Source organism: Rhodamnia argentea, chromosome 6 (genome assembly GCF_020921035.1).
Source record: "Rhodamnia argentea isolate NSW1041297 chromosome 6, ASM2092103v1, whole genome shotgun sequence".
In the NCBI taxonomy this organism is placed as follows: Eukaryota; Viridiplantae; Streptophyta; class Magnoliopsida; order Myrtales; family Myrtaceae; genus Rhodamnia; species Rhodamnia argentea.
The window spans coordinates 12,531,064-12,548,613 of NC_063155.1; the positions used below are offsets into that span (position 1 = coordinate 12,531,064).

At 40.7% G+C, this 17,550-nt stretch overlaps 1 protein-coding gene and 1 pseudogene across 1 annotated transcript; both read left to right on the forward strand.

The window, feature by feature from the left end:
• The first annotated feature begins 826 nt into the window (after window positions 1-826).
• On the forward strand, window positions 827-3,670 carry LOC115727989 (inorganic phosphate transporter 1-4). Its single transcript, XM_030658315.2, has 2 exons — window positions 827-950; window positions 1,769-3,670. Exon 2 carries the CDS (start codon window positions 1,797-1,799, stop codon window positions 3,375-3,377), a length of 1,581 nt encoding a protein of 526 aa, XP_030514175.1. The 5' UTR covers window positions 827-950; window positions 1,769-1,796; the 3' UTR covers window positions 3,378-3,670.
• The window catches only part of LOC115727988, a 31,098-nt pseudogene continuing 14,447 nt past the window's right edge, over window positions 900-17,550 (forward strand).

The window sequence follows — 17,550 nt, forward strand, 5'->3', positions numbered from 1 at the left end:
ATCCATTCTAGTATATTCAACATTATCTAAACAAACCAAAGTAGATCTCACTTTAAGCTGCACTAATAAAGTTATGAGCGAACAACCCTATATATAAATTCCACATGAATATTCATTTTGTCCACTATATCATAATAATAATTTTTTTCTTGAATAATTCAAGAGATAAAATTAGTCATCTCAAAGAGTTCTTTGTGACGTTGAGTGCTCATTTTGAGTGCAGTAAATTTTGAGACCTAGTGCCTCCAATTTCATGGACGGGACCTTTACATAGGTTTTCCTTTGTTTTCAACTATCATATGATGGCTGTGTCATCCCTGGTGCACTTCGATTAATCTATTTTGTCCAGCAATCTTAAAGACACACCTCCAATATTACAAGGCGCATTCATGATTATTATTCTTGAAATGTTATCAGCAAAACCTGAATCCAAAATCATAAGGAGCATAATAAATTCCCCTGTGAATATTGATTTTGCCTACTATAGTAAATCTTTTCTCGAATATTCTAGGCATAAAGCAATTTATGATAGATTTCATTGAGTCATCAAACGCTTAATGGAGTGGGGCAAATTCCGAGGCCTAATTATAGCCCGTCTTCTACTCAAAAAGTGGTATTATGGTGGCGCCTGATATCCTGTGGATGTACATTTTACTCGTTATGTGTGGACAGAATTTACTGTAAGAAGTAATCAAAACAGAAAATGTTCGAATATCTTCCTTTCTAATAAAAGAGATTAAGGCCCAAATACGGTAGAGCGGAAAATGAGGCGGCATATGCTGTGGAGATTCCCAAAGTTCGTTAAAGCGTCAAGGGCACTCGGCAAGCATATAAATTCACCCCTTAATCATCCCAAAACCAAAGCACCCGAAGCCATCTACCAGAAAAGCTTACAATTTAATCTCTCTCTTGCCCTCTCTTTCTCCGTCGTTTTCTCTACAGAAAACAAGGTTAGTCTCTCTCTCTCTCTCTCTCTCCATTATCTTGCAAGCACGTGTATCTTCTTCGTGCATCTCCGCACGCTGGTCTTTGTCGCATTTATTCATTGTCCTTACGTATCTTCGTATCCCCTGCGAGTCGAAACCACATGTTAGTCATAGGCTGATCTCTATCGCGTTTATTCTTGTGTACGATTTCTTTTTCTTTATTTTGGTTGGTTTGTCTTGTATCGCCTACAACTCGGAAATACATGAGTTTGTTGACGTTTCAGTCATCTGGGTTTTCTTTCTTTTGCCATGAGAGAAGGTTCTTTGTGTTCTGGACATTCGATCGCTTCTGTGATTGTACTTGTCTTCGGTGGAAGAATGGGGAAAAAAAAAAGATACAAAAAATAGATCAAGAACTCCGACGTTTTCATAGCCTTGGCCCCTTGATGAAAGGGCAGATTTGGATTTGTGCATCATTGCAAAACAAGTAAATGGCATTTAAGGAAAATTTATATAATTGGTCTTGACGCTGGAATCTTTCTTCTTATTGTTCGAGTCAAGATATACTTTCTTAATAATGAAATTTTGAATACTGTGTGGGTTTTCAAATTGTTTTAGGAAAGTTGTGATAAAAATTATTCACTTTATGGACGATGAGTTGTATATGCAACGAATCACTTTACTGGACAATAAATTGTGCTAGCAAAATTGGGTGTACCGTTCTTGCCTAATCTTGTGCAATTCTCGACGGTCTTGGCTTGTGATTATAAATATGATCAATTTGTAGCTGGATAGTGCAAGTGCTCACAGTTGTTTCTTGTCGATCCTGAAATTATTTGCAGCGGAAGAGGGCGGAGAGAGTCGGCAGCGATGGCGGGCCAACAGTTGCAAGTCCTGAACGCCCTCGACGTCGCAAAGACCCAATGGTACCACTTCACCGCAATCATTATTGCTGGGATGGGCTTCTTCACAGATGCCTACGACTTGTTCTGCATCTCCCTTGTCACCAAGTTGCTCGGCCGCATCTATTACCATGTTGATGGAGCGGCAAAGCCTGGTACTCTGCCTCCTAATGTCTCGGCAGCCGTCAATGGCGTAGCGCTCTGCGGGACCCTTGCCGGCCAGCTCTTCTTCGGGTGGCTTGGAGACAAGTTGGGCCGCAAGAAGGTCTATGGCCTGACCCTGATTCTCATGGTTGTATGCTCGGTCGCCTCGGGCCTGTCCTTTGGGCACGATGCCAAGGCTGTGATGGCCACCTTGTGCTTCTTCCGCTTCTGGCTCGGCTTTGGTATCGGTGGTGATTACCCACTGTCAGCCACAATCATGTCCGAGTATGCAAATAAGAAGACCCGAGGCGCTTTCATCGCTGCTGTCTTCGCCATGCAGGGCTTCGGGATCCTCGCTGGCGGTATCTTCGCCATCATCATCTCGACGGCCTTCAAGACCAGGTTTGACGCCCCGGCTTACGAGGTGGACCCGCTCGCCTCGACTGTTCCACAGGCTGACTATGTCTGGAGGATCATCTTGATGGTGGGAGCGATACCGGCGGCGCTTACCTACTACTGGCGGATGAAGATGCCGGAGACTGCCCGCTACACTGCCCTTGTGGCTAAGAATGGCAAGCAGGCCGCAGCGGACATGTCCAAGGTCTTGCAAGTTGACATTGAGGCCGAGCAGAGCAAGGTTGAGCAGCTGAGTGAGGCCAGCGGGTTTGGCTTGTTCACCAAGCAGTTCCTCAGCCGCCATGGCCTCCACCTGCTTGGGACGACCTCCACCTGGTTCTTGCTTGACATTGCGTTCTACAGCCAGAACCTATTTCAGAAGGATATCTTCAGCGCAATCGGGTGGATCCCCGCGGCGAAGACCATGAACGCACTTGAGGAGGTGTTCAGGATTGCGAGGGCGCAGACGCTTATCGCCCTGTGCAGCACTGTCCCTGGGTATTGGTTCACCGTGGCCTTCATTGACAGGATGGGGCGCTTCGCCATCCAGATGATGGGCTTCGCTTTCATGACGGTGTTCATGTTCGCGATCGCTATCCCATACGACCACTGGACGCACAAGGAAAACCGCATTGGGTTTGTGATGATGTACTCGCTCACCTTCTTCTTCGCCAACTTTGGGCCCAACGCCACCACTTTTGTGGTCCCGGCTGAGATCTTCCCTGCCAGGCTGCGGTCGACCTGCCATGGGATATCTGCAGCTGCGGGGAAGCTTGGAGCGATCATCGGCGCGTTCGGATTCCTGTACTTGGCACAGAACCAAGACCCGGCCAAGGCAGATGCGGGCTACCCTGCGGGCATCGGGGTCCGGAACTCGCTCATCTTATTGGGAGTGATCAACTTCCTGGGTCTCCTGTTTACGTTCTTGGTGCCCGAGTCGAAGGGCAAGTCATTGGAGGAGATGTCTGGAGAGAATGAGCAAGGGGCAGACGAGGAGCCGAGGTCTTAGAGCAACAGATCAATACCAGGCATTTTGAGATGTGGCGTTTGGACACAGTCAAGTCGATGTCGCAAATAACCTTGCAAATCCTAACTTCTGTCACAGTTTTCAATGTTTTGGACATCTAACCTCTTCTAGCTGCTGAGTTTTCTTCTTCTTTTTTCCTGTCTTTAAGTTTTGCCTTTTGATATTGGAGTGGCTTGAGCTTTGTGATACATATTTGTAAGTCGAGAAAATGCAAGTTCTGATGCCAGTGTCTTGTACATGATCTTGCGTTACCAATCCATGGTTCAGATGTGGCTCCTTGGTTGATCATTTTTACTTTCTATTCAAGTCTCAATGTCCTATGATCTTTCATATTACTGGAAAGAGTAGGTGGTAGGTTTTCATGACTTCATAGAATCATGCAACAGGATGGACTACTGTAGAACTTGTTTCACACATGTGAGCAAGAATCTCGTCCGTATCTACTTTTGCAGGATCCATGCTGGAAATGTCGAAAGTGCATCATAACGCGACTTAGCTTTCTAGAGTTTTAGTCAAAACTTACTAGAGGTGACATCTCGAGTATATTTTTATAACACGGGATATCCAAACCCGCACGGCACGTCATATAGCTCATCTAATCCAAGTTTGTTATCAATTTAATAAAATGTAGTTATGAAAATTAATCATTAAGTTTCAACTAGTGACAGTGTTGAAAATCACAGCTGACTTAACGTTCCTTTTGTTTCGCGAAAAATGAGTGATTTGAGAAATATTTTTCAAAAAATAATCTATCAATTGAAATAGTTAATCAATGAAAAATACTTTCACTACCAGTAACAATTTGTATTAAACATTTGGATAAACAATGAAAATAATTTTTATTCATTTAATTTTGTAAACAATAATTTTTTTAAAAATATTTTTCAAATGATTCATTTTCTGTGAAACAAACAAAATTTAAAATACAAATTTACTCGTTTCGGTTGCGTCCCCATGTTCAACGACTTTGTTAGTCACATTGAAGCACTATCTTATCCACCTAATAGGTCAAATGAAAATTTTGTTCCGGTCAATCCAATTTCAAACGTAACAAGCTTAGATTAACGGAAAATATTTTTTATGAATTAAAAACAACAAGCTTAGATTAACCACTTTCCCTTATGGCAACAATGAAAACATTTTCTATAAATGGCCAAACAAATGAAAACTACTAATTTCTCTTGAAAATGATTTTCGTGAAAATATTTTCCATTATCATGAAAATTTAAGTGAAACAAACGTACCGTTATATGCGATACTTATGAAATTTTTTTCACAAACTATAAGCTACATCTGTCCACCTTTATTTGGGAGAAAATTATCAAAAATAGTCCTAAACCTATAGCAATTATCCAATCCAGCCATAAACTTTTTTTTTTGGCCATTTGAGTCATAAACCTTTGTATTTATGCCAATTCGGTTCATTTGGCTAGTCGGCGCCGATGTGGCGAATTTTTAATAATTTTTTAGTTTTCATTTATTTTAATTTTTTAAAATGATATTTTATTTTTCTTTATTTTTTCTTCCTTCTTTCCTTTTTGTTTGTGACCAGCAAGGGTCGCAGCCCTCACCAAGGTCTCATCGGTTGCGAGGGAAAGCGGCCTTGCTCGCGATAGTCGAGGCCATGGCCGCCTTCAATCGTGGCCGGCGAGTTATAGGCTAGGCTACCCTTGCCCATTGGACAATAGTAAAAAAGTTGATTTGTCTATTTATGAGCATTGCCTAGTGAGAAAAACCACGCAAAAATCATTTGGAAAAGGAATAATAGCTGAGTTTCCTTTGCAACCGATCCATTCGGACATATGTGGTTTAATGAATGTGAGAGCAAGGCATGGAGCTATTTAATTCATCACATTTATATATGATTAAACTCGATTTGGACATGTCGATTTGATTTCTCATAAATCCGAGACATGAATTGTTTTAATAAATTTACAAGCCTGGTAGAAAATCAATTTGACAAGAAAATAAAAAAATAATTTAAGATCCGATCGAGGTCAAGAGTACTTGTCTGATCGGTTTAGAGATTTATGTGATGAAAAAGGAATATAAAAACAATTGACTATTTCAGCGACTCTTCAATAAAATAGTATTGCAAATAGAAGAAACATGATTCTAATGGAAATGGTTATATACGTGTGGCACAAGCTAATTTGCTAATTACCTTTCGAAGTGATACTTTATTGATCGATGTCTATATATTTAAGCGTGTGCCTTCTAAATTAGTTATATTTACCTTATATGAGTTGTGGACAAGTCGAAAAAGATTTGAGTTTTTACTTTTTACCTTGGAGATGTCTTGCCATACACACAAGTCCTCCCACGGGTATGAAAAATTGGGCCCTATAGACAAAAAGAATATCTTCATGAGATACCGAGAGCACTCGAAAGGGTATGTGTTTATAGGTGAGCATGAAAGTGGAAGTGTAATGGAATTACTGATCACAAGATGTCACAATTTTAGTAAATGAATTTTTGAAAAAAGGTGAGATAGGTGATGGATTATATTATCTTGGGGGTTAACAGGCACAATAATATTTAAGTGACTGTATTTGGATTATCTTGAGACGTCGGTTAGAGAAAGTTAAGCCCGGATAGTTGAGTTGTTACATTGTAGTACCGAGATCCTTTGCGCCCGAGCCTAACCCCGATTGAACTCTAGATGTGAAAATACCAAATTGCCCTCGGTCGGTAGAGCCAAATGACTATCCTGTCTTTAATTACCAAATTACATTTTTGCTTCTGCTTTATTCACTAAAAGACAAAAGAATTAATAGGATTTGACCCGTGGACCCCACCCTATTGTCCCCATCATCATCACTCTCTCTCTTTCCTTCTCTCTCTCTCTCTCTCTCTCTCATTTCCCCGTTTACCCGCATGACACCCCCTTTCTTCCCTTTCACTTCGGCCACCACCACCACTACCATAACCACCACTTCCTCCTCCACCATCCGCCATAGCCATCGCCGTCCAAGCTCCGCTGCGCCTCACTAACCGTCTTCCGCCTCGTTCGCCGGCCCCTTCATCATCTTTGTCACCTCACTGCGGACCCAACCGTGAATAGCCTCACCGCGAGCAACTCGAGCCATCCGTGAACCTCACGCCTGTGAGCCTCGTTTGCCGTTGTCATTGTTGTGCCCAAATTGTCTCCACCGCCGTCGCCGCCGAGCGTCGTTAGTTGTGAGTTAACCCCTAATCTCCGATTAGGTCGTTAATTGTACTTAGGGTTAGTTTCATTAGTGTTAATTGTGGATTAGATTAGTTTAATGACATGTTAGTTTAGTTAACCGTGGTCGAGTTAGATTAGTGACTATGGTTAGGTTAGTTGACCGCGGTTAGTTTAAGTCAACCCTAGTTAGTTAAAGCAACCGTAGTTACTTTTCGTTAACCATAGTTACTTTTAGTTAATCGTATTTACTTTTCGTTAACCGTAGTTACTTTATGACTAATCATGATTAGTTTATTTAACTTTAGTTACTTTAATTAATCGTGGTCGGTTTATTTACCTAAAGTCGAGTTGATTGAATATTAATGTGCTAATCAACAGAAGCCTGGTTAATTAATTGATGTCGAGTTAATTAATTCTTGTTGGAGTAATTATTTGATGTGAACCTAATTAACTACAATCGAGATAATTAATCGAGGTAGATTAATTAATTATAGTCGGTGAATTAATTAATATGGATTTAATTTATTATTACTAAGTTAATTAATCAAAGTTTTGCTAATTAACCTTGGTAGGATAATTAATTAATTATTTTTGGGTGATTATTGGGTGATTGTTTGATGACCGCTATATACCTTGATTGTATGTATGTATGTATGTATGTATGTATGGAGCCGAGAGACTAATCACCCTTATATAAATGCAAAGTCTGGTAGATAGTGCATATTCATGTGACCGTGTGTAAATACCCCATTACATTTGTCGCGACCCTCTCCGTCGGTCCGGATCGTTTAGGTTCCGGCGGGGGCGAGTAGGGTTAACGAGCCGATCCCCCTTTTATATATATTTTTATTTTATGGGATCGCAGGTCTCTCCCAAGACCCATTACTCGAATCGCGATGTCGGGTAAAATTTTTCAAATATCGAAATTGACCTTGTGTGGTCGGGTGGCATGTGCGATGTGTACATGCAATTTTGGAGTCGCCACCGATCGATTTATTGGAAGGTACGATCGGAAAACCTTACCGAGCGGTCGGGAGAAACCGTTCGGTTCCGCGAAAACCGGAGATTTTGGGTCCGGGGACTTGGTTACGCCAAATTTCATATTCGACGCCCTTTCGGTTACCGATGTCGATTGTTTTTCTAACCTAAGATTTCATGCAGATGTAATATCGGGTGAGGTAGGCCCTAACAATTCTAAGTTTTTCACGCAGATGGGAATTTTCTATCCTAATCAATCACAATCGGAAAAATTAATGCGCAATCAAAGTCAATACAATCGATCAAATCGATCAAACAAGGTTCGATATGTCTAAAATGGCCCTATCGGCCCATACAAAAATCAAAAATTGGGTGTCGGGGTAATTTGGTAAAAATTTGGGGCGGAAGGCCCAAAAGGGTAGAATGGTCATTTTTGGGGTTTGGGACCCGAAAATCACAAAATTTCGATTTGGCCAGTTGAATGTGGCCATTTCTCATTTTTTGTGATTTTCTTGAATTTTTTCTAATTTTTCTATTTTTTGGAATTTTTATTTATTTTTCAAAAATATTGGGAATTTTCCGGATCGAAATTAATCGACCCTTGAAGTCTCAAAAATTTTCGATCCAGACTTTATGAGTCCCGAATCGATCTAGGAATTTTTAGAATTTTTTTATGAAAATCTGGGAATTTTTATGAATTTTCTAAGTATTTTTACAATTTTTTTGAATTTTTGGAAATTTTTTATTTTTTATTATTTTTTTTATTAATAAACCGGACCGGGTCAACCCGGTCAACGACCGGTCAACCCGGTCCGACCGCCCGCAGACCCGATCTACGCCTAAAAACGGTGCCGTATATGTACATATCCTATTTATTTTTGATTTTCTAAAACATAATTTCTAATAATCTGAAAATACAAAAAAAGAAACGAACGGCCGAGATCAACCCCCGAATCCATCTCGGCCGTCGATCTTCGCCCAAGTGAAACGACGCCGTGTCGGCTCGCTTATCTTAAACGACACCGTATCTTGTATCAAAAGGGACGGCCGCGATCAAACTTGGGATCTAACTCGGACCGTCGATCTATCTAACTATAAAACGACACCGCATCCACTTATAACAAAGAACGGCTGCGATTGGTCCTAAGCCTAATCCGGACCGTCCGTCCTTCTCGACCACAAAACGACGACACATCCATTCTAAGCACAAAACGACGTCGCCCCAATTAAGATATTGGACGGTCGGGATCTAATCTAGACTCGATCTCTACCGTCTATTCTATCAAGTGCAAAAACGACGTCGCCCGAGTACCACCTAAACGGCACCGTTTTGTATTTTTTTATTTCTATCTAATATACTGAATAATAGAAAAATAGAAAATCAGATCCGACGGCCCTAAATCAAACCTACCTAATTACCCCGGCCGTCGGATCGGGGCCGACTCGGCTCGTCCGCGCCAACGGCCGAGCCGAGTCGGCGACGGCTCGGACCAATCACTGGGCGACACATAGACATTTGACTGTTTGACCATGACACGTAGACATCGTCTTCTCCACTGCGACGACGACCAACGGACGGCTGACATTTCTCCGGCGAGATTTAACGGTGAGATCTCGCCGGATTGACATGAAACCAACACCGCTCGACTCGCCTTAACCTCTAGTTCAACATATCTCGGAATCAAACGTTTCCATTGACTAAATCATGAGAATCGAACTACACACAGTCGCTACATCTCGAACCTCAATCGGACGATTGAGAGCATAACTACTAAATTCATTCACGGGATCAACTCGAATGAGGTTTAGAAACCTTACCCTGCAGTCCGATTGACCTGGTTTGGTCTAGGATTTCCTAGACAGGCTTCGACAGGAAATGGCGATGGAGGTTGGATTTCGCGAACTCGATTGGAAGTATTTATGCAAAATCGAAACAAAATGGACATGGAGAAGTGGTCAGCAACGTTCAAGAGCCAAAACGCACACAACAATTGCAATGATCGTGTCCGGAACGGTGAGATGCCATGAACGTGCCGAGCTAAGTTTGAGAGGTCGACTTACCGATTCTGGATGTCTCAAGCCGATTCGGGTGAAGCGATCGCTTCCTTGATCTTCAGGCGAGCTCCGGGAAGTGGTTTCACGGCTTGGAGTGGCCTGGATTGGCCGGACAGCCGATTTGCGGAACAAGCTCCGGCGAGCTACGGTGAGGTTCTCTAGCACTTCTCTCACTACTCGCTCTCTCTTTCTCTCTCTTTTACGTTGGTTGTGCGAGCGAATGAGCCCCCCCTTTTCGATCCGGAACCTTCTCAGCCTTTTATATCAACTTTCGAAAATTGGCGCGCACGGTTGTGAGCTGGCCGAGCACTCCGCACGTGTAATCACTTGCCAATAGGTCGCCGGACGGTGACGGAATCGATTGTGATTCCGTCAACGTCCGTTTGGCGCGCCGTCGAGCTAAAACGAACACGAATTGCTCACAACTTCTAGAATGTTGACTTTCGTGACCCCGGGGCTTTGACCGGCTGCTCCGCCGTGCTCCGGCGGCCATTGGCCGAGCCGCCGGTGGCAATCGACGCCTACTAACCCGCACAACAAAACCCCCACTATAATTGAATCAATTAGGATCGAATTGCTCTCCAATTTGGTCATCGAAATTCACTGTGTAGTCTGCAAATTGTCGCGAATTTGGGGAAGGAGATGACATTGTGCTGGACCGGTTCGACCGGTCCGACCGGTGGTCAGACCGGCTCGAACCGGTTCGCACGAAAAAATCCATGGAATTTTCAAAATTAACCAAAATTGAGTGGGAATTTTTAAAATTAAATCTCAAAATTGAACTCGGGGGCCTAGATATTACCTAGAAATTCAATTTTGCCCAAAATTTCTCATCAATTTATATGAAATCCCCAAATTTTTCTAAATCGGCAAATCGGGGAAAAGTTCAATTGAGTGTCAATTCGATCAAATTGGACTATGATACCCATTCCAATCGATTCAGAATATGTCAAAACCCTAGGGGTGATCCAATTGTGCATAGAAAGTTCCTCAATTGAAAGTAATTTCAAAGATTGCAAAATTGAGGGACTTAATTGCAAAATTTTTAAAGATTTTGTCCAATTCATGCAATTCATGCAATTGAGGGTGCAATTGATCAAATTGAAGTTCAAAGGGACTGCAATTGAATGTCTAGACCTAAAATGTGCAAAATTTGCAAATAAAATGACTCAATTTGTATTTTTTATGAAAATTCAACCTTAGGCGTTGTGAAGGAACACCCAAAATTGAATTCAATTTTCAATTTTTATTGAGGTCAATATGAAAAGGGAATTAAAAGAAAAATATTGGACATTTTTTTGTATTTTTGCGACCTCGAAAAGTATTTTTTATGAATTTTTCAAGTATTTTCCTATTTTCGAAAATATTAAAAAAAATATGAAAAATTTGAAAAATTATTTTTTGTTCCAAATTGGTTCCTTAAGCTTGGCCAAGGCTTCCAATGTTGATTTTTTAATTTTTGATTTTTTTATGAATTTTTGGTGAATTTTGGAAAATAAAACTAAAGGAAAACCGATTAAAAATTCGGGTGTCAACAACATTTTTTAGCATGAAAATGGCATTGAGCCAAGTTTTAAGGACAACCGTGTGAGCATTTAACTAAATGCATATATATGAAATGGCATGATTGTCTGGTGTACTTGTGTGGTCACGTGATGGATGCCCGATATGTCCGTGCCGGCGGGAGTTCGGAATCATACGGCTTATTGGAAGCCTGATATGTCCGTGCCGACAAGAGTTCGGACTCATATGACTTATCGATTGTATGACAGTCCATGCCAGCGGAAGTTCGGAATCACACGACCGACCGGATGCTAGTCGCGGCAAGTTGCATACCAACACTCCTTCTAGGAATATTTGGTATGTCAATGCCGGCGGGAGTTCGGAATCACATGGCTTATTAGTCGCCATCGTCGAAGGAATGGGACAAAGTCCGATCATGCTAGAAAACCACCAACTTTCGGGTTATGTCGTGGTTAAGTGGTCGTTAATAATCGGAGCACGTATGGTGCATTGTGCATGCAAGTTGTGGTGACTGTTGTGGTTATATACCTTGGATTATGTGCAATTGATTGTCGGGTTATATCTTGTTCAATGTGTGGACTAATGAGAGGTAAGATTGCATTCGATTGACAATTAATTGTTGGGTTATGCTTGATCCTATGGTAGTTAAAGCATGCCGATAGTCACATGCTATTAATATGTTATTGATACTTGTCTTACATTTTTAGGTCACCCTAAGCGAATCGGCGCCCTACTTGGACTTAGGCATTGACTCACGAAGATTTTATATCTCACCCGTTGTTATTAACCATGTTTCAAGTCCTTAGCTATGGAGTAGCGGTATACTTGATTTGAGTAGATGACGTGGACATTGCTCTCATTTTGGTGTATTTTACCTCCAGCCCCCATCCGGTATCTTTTGATGGTTGTAGGAAGTGGCCTTGAAGTAGGGCTTATGTATATGTGTACTTCCCAAGGTTAACAATATATAAATGAAAATAATCTTTTGCTAAGTTGTGTTGTGACTATCCGCTTTACTATCCTTGCTGTCTGATTTGATATTTGGGAGTAGTACGTTCTGCATGCTCTAAATAAAAAGGATAAAAATAATGGGTTGATGACGGGCTTGGGACGTCATCCATTTATGGCTTAAGGTGATTTGGTTGGGTTATTACGTGCTTGGGGATCGGAGCATGATAGTAATAAGGTGCGATGAAGTGTTTGGTAGGCACGTATGCGTTTAAAATTACAAGTGCATGGGATTATGTGATTGTAAAGGAAAGTAACTTATGCTACTTATAAGATTCTATTGATCACTACTTAAGTTTGATGATTGTTATGACTATTTATAGATGTAGTAAGGTAATCAAAAATTAGAATTAGACGGTAAGTTTAATGGTAATAGTTTGCCTCTAGTGAAGTTATTGATATTCACTTCTAAGTATGAATTGTTGAAGTTGATGATTAGTTCTGAATATATTGACATACTTCCTTTTTATTACCACTCAACACTTTCCTCTTTTTATTTGGAGCAAAGGGTCCTTTACCTTAAATAGCTTATCACGGTTCATCAAACGAGGAGCTAAGTAGCACCGACACGGACACGCGACATGACACGACACGATACGCCGACATGTCATTTCTAAAAAATATAAATTTTCGACACGTTGGGGACACGTTATATATTAAATATATAATTATTATTTCTATAATTTTTTTACAAATATGGAGAATAAATTTTCTATCATGGGTACATCCGTAATTTGATCTAGAGTCTAGACACTTGACAAGGGAAAAAAATATCGGACGCCAGTTTACTTTTTGAAAAAATGTTTGGTATCGGGTGAGCCCAAAACACATTTGCCAAATTTTTTTTTCTCTCTCCTATTAATTAAAAAAAATTAACTCTGCGCTAGCCGATGCACATCAGACCGGACAAAAGTCACGTAACATGCTCTCTCTCCTATCTATCTTGCATCTTATTAACCTCCCCTCTCTCTTTACTTTTTCTACTTTTTTTTAAAATCTCTACCTCACCTCCCTGTCCCTCCCTATGTCCCTCCTCTCTGTCTCGCGGAGGAACCGACGACCGCCACGGCTACCTCATCTCTCTTTCGAGGCTCTCTCGCTCTATACTCCGGTAGTCTTCGCTCTCCACTCGGGTGCACCCGAATCCCATTCTCTGCTCGAGTGCTCGCCTAGAGTCGCTGGCTCTCTCGTTCATCTCTCTCTTAGCCCAAAACGCAAATAACTCCTCCCTTCTCCCCCGACCTATGCCCTCCGGATCTCCGCCATCCCCGCCCTCCTTCCTCATCGACTCGCGTGTCCACGGCGGGTCGCTCGCGTTGACCAAGTGTCGGACCTTCGATACGCTTTGACCGCATGTCGGACGCGTGTCCGTGTCCAACACGTGTCCCACACCGACTCGGCAACTCCCTCCGCGCGGTGCTTCATGGACGAGGACGAGTACACTCCTGAGTCGGCTTGGATGATGGGTGCTCCAAGGCATATCACTCTATCATTTGAGTTCTTACATAGAGCTCATTGTAGTGCCAAATATTTAAAGCCTCAACGATCTCGAATGCTAGGTTGCAACCCCTCCGGGAACCGCTTGGTTTTTGCTATTGATTCCTTCACCAACTTGGGCGCCTACCTAGATAACTCTATAAATTTTGTCTCATATTGGTCTACTATCATATTACCTTATTGCAGCTGCATAAACTCCATCATCTTTCAATCACGTACACTTTCTAAGAAATATTTATCATAAAAGGCCTTAAGTAACTTGGGCGCCCCAAGTTACTTCAGCACGCATGGGAAATCTTGTTCCTTTCGTAGCCTTCAACCAATAGTTGGCATTACCTTGTAGCTGATATTCAGCCAAGGCTACATGATCAGGCTCTGAGCATTCTAAGAATGCAAATATCATTTCAAGCTCATCTATCCATAATTGAGCTTCCTCTGGGTTTCCTATACCATCAAATTTAGGAAGCTTTAACTTTAAGAATTATTCTATCAAACCCCGTATACGACGTCCCCCAGTTTCTATTCCATTTTCGAATGTCGAAGCATTTCTTGAGGCATTAGTAGCTTGCTACTATGCTTGCTGCCTCATAAGGTTACCAATTTGCGTCAAAGTTTACACAATTCCATCCAGTCGGGGGGTCTATCTCGGCCGCCTTCCTCGAGAATTCATCTTATGATATAGTCAAAAACTAACTAAGAAGTATTCTATACGGCTATTACTAATGCTCATATCAACTCAAGACAAAAATCATAACAATAAAGGTTAGAACTCGCAATCACATACATGCTTCTTTCCTAGTCATCTAACCCCTTTCCCTATCGCGCCTTATCACTCCAAGTATTATAAACCCCGCTTTGATACCAAATAAGCTATGACGTCCCCGACCCGACCCTCATACCCGTGATAGGAGGCGAAGGCTCCTTTAGGGCTCTATTTTTCTTGAATCCCTCCAAAAGCACTGCAGCTTTACCCTATTTATAAACCGAGACCGTATGAGGATCGTAAAGTCGCAACATTGCGAGGGAAGACATGTGGTGTCTCGGGTACATTGTCCTCAAAATCGACCCTTAATTGTTTTCACTCTTACCAATGATTCGCACGTGGAAGCGATTATATTTTAAGTTTTCGATTAGTTAAAAATCTAGGGGAAACACTTATGAGTAATAATGTGCTTCATCTGTCCATATCATTTACATCCAACTATCGATCTACAACATATATATGCATTATAACATGGCTCCATTCAAGTTCTCTACTTCGGGATGGTAGAATGTCCCAAAAAGTTACCTTCGGCTTCCAAAAACTCCTCCATGTAGATCAATCGCCTAGGGTACACGCTATCCATCTTCGTGCTATATTTTTTCTCAATCAAAAGAGCTTCATCTTCACTTTACATTTTAATTTACATATGGTAACCCTTGTCCACCCATACGGTAGTCACGTAGCATATAAGAGTTACTTCTTATTTCACCGCCATGACATCAATACAATAAACTTCTACGGACGGAATAATGCCGAAACAAGGAGGGGGATTTATCATTACCTACAAATTTGAAAAGATAAGGAGTGAGATACAACTATCTCAGTAAGTGAATATCTAAACAAAGTATAGGAAGCAAGCTAGAGGTACAATTCATAATGCAAGCAATCATATCATATGAGAATCATTTCTGATTCCTTTTCATATATGCATAACATCTCCACTTTTCATATCATATTGTGCACTTTTTAAGGCCCTTTCACCCTTGCGGATGAGGCGTGTACACATATCTTATCATATCATGTCATGTGGATCCACCCTTTTAATATATGCGCGAAGCCCTCTCATCCTTACGAATGAGGCATATAACATATCATATCATATAATCTCACCACCAAAGATATCAAGACCAAAGAGAGCATGCATCGCAATAGTCCAAGGTTTAAGAGGTGACCCCCACAAGACACACATCATCGTGTGGTACTTAATCCTTGACCAACATATCATATAGTTTTCAAGCAAGCATTAGAATAGCTAAAGCTTTATGGCCTAGATAAGGGTTACATATCGTTTACCTTTAGTAGATAACCGTAAAATAAAAAGATTGGCAGACTATATTGTGTGTGGCATGGCGTCTCTAGAGGCGGTTTGGTGACGGTGGCTTGTGGTGGTGCTTGGTGGTCGAAAAATGAGGGAGAGAGAAAGAGAGTATTCGGCTAGAGAGAGGGAGAGGGAGAGAGGTGATGGCCTAAACTCTAAGGGCATTGGTGCTATTTATAGCCTTTGTTGACTTGCTCCGCAAGTCGAATTTGTTTTTATATACTTTCCATATGGCATCACCTCATTGGAGTCTTCCCTTGACTTATTCTCCAAGCTAAAATTAGACATTTTCATTTTCTTTGATTGACTTGTTCCTTAAGTCATATTTGTATTTTTATGCCAACTTGTTCTCCAAGTTTTACGCTGTGTCATCTTTTTGCTATGCCACTTAAGATGATTTAGACTCTAGAAACTTCTCCCTAACTCACACCCATTATAGGGTATTTTTCATTATTTTTATATTTATTTTTCTTATTTACATCTATTAATTATTGTAATATTAATTTCTTTTTTCTTTTCTAAATAAATTATTGGCATAGAATATTCTAGATATACCATTTGATTTTTCCACATGGCTAGTCTAAGGTATCTAAAGATCCTGGGTTACTTTTTCTAATTCACTTTTGTCTTATATTTTTGACTTGTTTCCCAAGTCGGATTCGTCTTATGCTCTTTCCACGTGTTGTCCTCTTATTCCAACTTGTTTTCTAAGCCTATTTTGTCTCTATATGCTAACTTACTCTCCAAGCCAATTGTATTTGTATTTTATTTTATTCCCTTGAGAATAATCTAAATGCCATTTCTTGTTCTCCAAGCCAATATTTTACATTTAATTTAATTAATAATAATTTAGACACCACAAGTCCTATTTTTAACTTATCCATTTAGTTGTCCTATAATCCTATAACATTTAGCTCCTAATGGTGACATATTTTTATAATTGAATTTATCATCTCTTTTCCTCTATAGGTTACACGCCTATTGTACATCAAAAGACCATTTCTTTTATTTCATTTTACATTTAAAATAGAGATTTATACTTAAATCTCACTACTCCTTGATGTTGCTCAATCGAGTGTGTCCTAGGTTCCCATTTATATTCTATAAATGCCAAGCATAACCAATGCTAATGGCAATTTGGGCATTCTATTTAAATGGGTAAGGTCGTCTAACATTCAACCCGTTATTCATTACTTTAAAATTTCGGAGGTGCAGCTTACCAAGCTTTCAAGATATCTATGCAATTCTCTGCTTTAAGCGCCTAACAAGCTAAAGGTCGGACTATCTATTTTACCGAATGAAATCGGCTCACATATAATCACGTCCGGAGGCGCCACCCAATCCACTCTATACCTTGTTTGGCTAAAGAGAATTATGATTTCTTTTGCTGACGATATATGTTCTATTTATTATAATAGAACGTGTGTTGGTTCTGGATTATCAACCAATAATCTCTATACCATTACATTGTCCAAGAATGCGATTGCTAATGTCAATAAGCAAAATAATCATGATGTAAATGCCGTAATCAATAAATGCCCTAGAGATAATCCAAATCCAAAGTATATTTGGCATCTCCAATTAGGTCATATTGGATCGGACGGGATTAACAAGTCGAGTAATGATAGATATATTGATCCAATTAGTTTTGAACCATATTCGACTTGTGATGCATGTCTTTTAGGAAAAATGATCAAAGCACCCTTTGTAAGACGTAGTGCACGAGCTGTCGACCTATTGGAATTGATACATACGGATGTATGTTGATCAATTAATGAAACTACTAGGGGTGGTTATTCTTACTTCATTACCTTTACCGATGATCATTCACGATATGGCTATT

Excerpts from the sequence above, each read along its gene's own strand:
- LOC115727989 (XM_030658315.2), top strand. The coding sequence starts at position 1,797 with ATGGCGGGCCAACAGTTGCAAGTCCTGAACGCCCTCGACGTCGCAAAG.